The 1,823-nt window shown below is 21.0% G+C and overlaps 1 protein-coding gene across 1 annotated transcript, besides 4 other annotated features; it reads right to left on the bottom strand.

Moving 5' to 3' along the window:
* On the bottom strand, positions 1 to 1,021 carry EDI_040180 (uncharacterized protein; the record flags this gene model as incomplete). Its single annotated transcript, XM_001734819.1, has 1 exon — positions 1 to 1,021. A coding segment is annotated over one exon (1,021 nt), but the record flags the coding sequence as incomplete, so codon positions are not given.
* Positions 1,022 to 1,233: 212 nt separating this feature from the next.
* Positions 1,234 to 1,266: a sequence feature (AT_rich).
* A 19-nt stretch (positions 1,267 to 1,285) lies between these two features.
* Positions 1,286 to 1,505: a sequence feature (AT_rich).
* Positions 1,506 to 1,555: 50 nt separating this feature from the next.
* Positions 1,556 to 1,639: a sequence feature (AT_rich).
* A 59-nt stretch (positions 1,640 to 1,698) lies between these two features.
* Positions 1,699 to 1,823: part of a microsatellite that runs on past the window's edge.

The following is a 1,823-nucleotide window of genomic DNA, read 5'->3' as shown; positions in this document are numbered from 1 at the left end:
ATACATTTTGAACAGTATCTTCATATGATTTAGCATATGCATCATCAGGACTAAATGATTCAATGACAAATGTATTAATTTTATTATCTGTTAATAAACAATATACTTTATTATCATCTGATATATATCCTTCACTTATTCCTTGTTTTGTTTTCATTCTTTTCCCAATTTCTTTTCTTGATTTTATTTCTTCTGGTGTTAATTTTGGTTGAATTCCTTGTTTAACTTCTTCTCCTTGAAGTAATTCTTTAAGTGATTTATTAGATGTTGATAGCTTGAATATAGAATAGTTAATTGTGACACTTTCTCCATTTTCCCATGTAATACTTATTGGTGTGTTTAAATACTCTTTTGTTAATGGTATATCACTCAATGACCCAAATGAAATTGCTGATCTTGCTTGTGTAAATTGTGCATGTGGACATTTGAATCCCATATATTTCTTTCCAAATTCACGAATAATATTAAATGGATCTTCTCCATTTATTGTTTTAACTGCTATGTTCTGATTATCATCTATTTCTGGAACATCAATAGGAATACCACCAAGACTTTTTCTAGGAATTAAATACATTTTCTTATCATTATCAATATTGATTTCAAATGGAAGGAAATAAAAGAAATTAGTTAATTCTGAATTTGGTTTATTAAGTTTGTCATCTACATTAAAACCTAAATGTCCATCTCTTGTTGAAATGATGAGATTTTTAATTTGAGAATAGAAATCATACATACTTGTTGTTTTTGTATTTATTTTATTTAATTCTGAATCAATATCCACTTTTTCATAATAATTATTTGAAAATGATGGTTGTGGTGGATTCTTTAATATATCTTTAAATACGTATGCTTCTAAATAATATTTTAATCCTGTGATAATATCATTATTTTCTTTTTCTGTTGTTTCAATTGATTCAATACATTCAAATGCACTGTCAACTGTATCTATTTCATTTGTAGTATATTCACTACATTGTTTTGATAATGAAAATGTAATAAACAGAAGTAATAAATTGATCATTTTAATGAATTTATCTTTCTTAGTTTGTATTTAAATACTCATTTATCCTATCATTCATTTACCCTATTTCTTGATTTAGTATCATTAAATTATTACCCTCACTTAATTCCTCTTTCTTTTATTTTCCTATCGCATTCATTTTCATTTTTATTAACATTACATTTGGTATATTTTTCATGTTTTTTATTCTTAATTTAAATCAAACATCATTCATTATTTCAAATATTTTTAAATATAAATTAATTCTTACCTGTTATCACATTGATTTAATTTATTATTTTATCGAATGATAAATTAGAAATATTTATAAAATAAAATTACATAATTATATTTACCCCCTTTTTATTTATTTGTTGTTATTATTAAAATTGTATGAAATGTTTTATAATTAAATATTCATTTTTAAATTAAAACAATAATATTATTTTTAACAAATTCTAATTTCTTTTTATTTCAATTAAATATATTGATTATTTTATTAATTGTATCTGATAAGTACTTCGATCAAATTAATTTCATTTTGTTTATTTGTTGATAATTTTAAATGAATATAATAATATGTTATTTCATCATTTTTATTTATGATTAATATGTTGATTATTTTATTTTACTTAAATTCTTATTTGTTTTATCATCAACTCTCATTTTTAATGTTCTTTCATTATTTATTTGTTATGAAGAAAATAATTAAATAATGATAAAAAGAATATGAATGAATTAAAATGAATAAATTAATACAAAATAATTTAATGAAATAAATTAGATATAATGAAATAAAAACATAGAAATTAAGAAGAGAAAG

This window comes from Entamoeba dispar, genomic scaffold, assembly GCF_000209125.1.
Source record: "Entamoeba dispar SAW760 scf_1105229458663 genomic scaffold, whole genome shotgun sequence".
NCBI classification, from domain to species: Eukaryota; Evosea; order Mastigamoebida; family Endamoebidae; genus Entamoeba; species Entamoeba dispar.
This window is presented reverse-complemented; position numbering and strand designations above follow the sequence as displayed.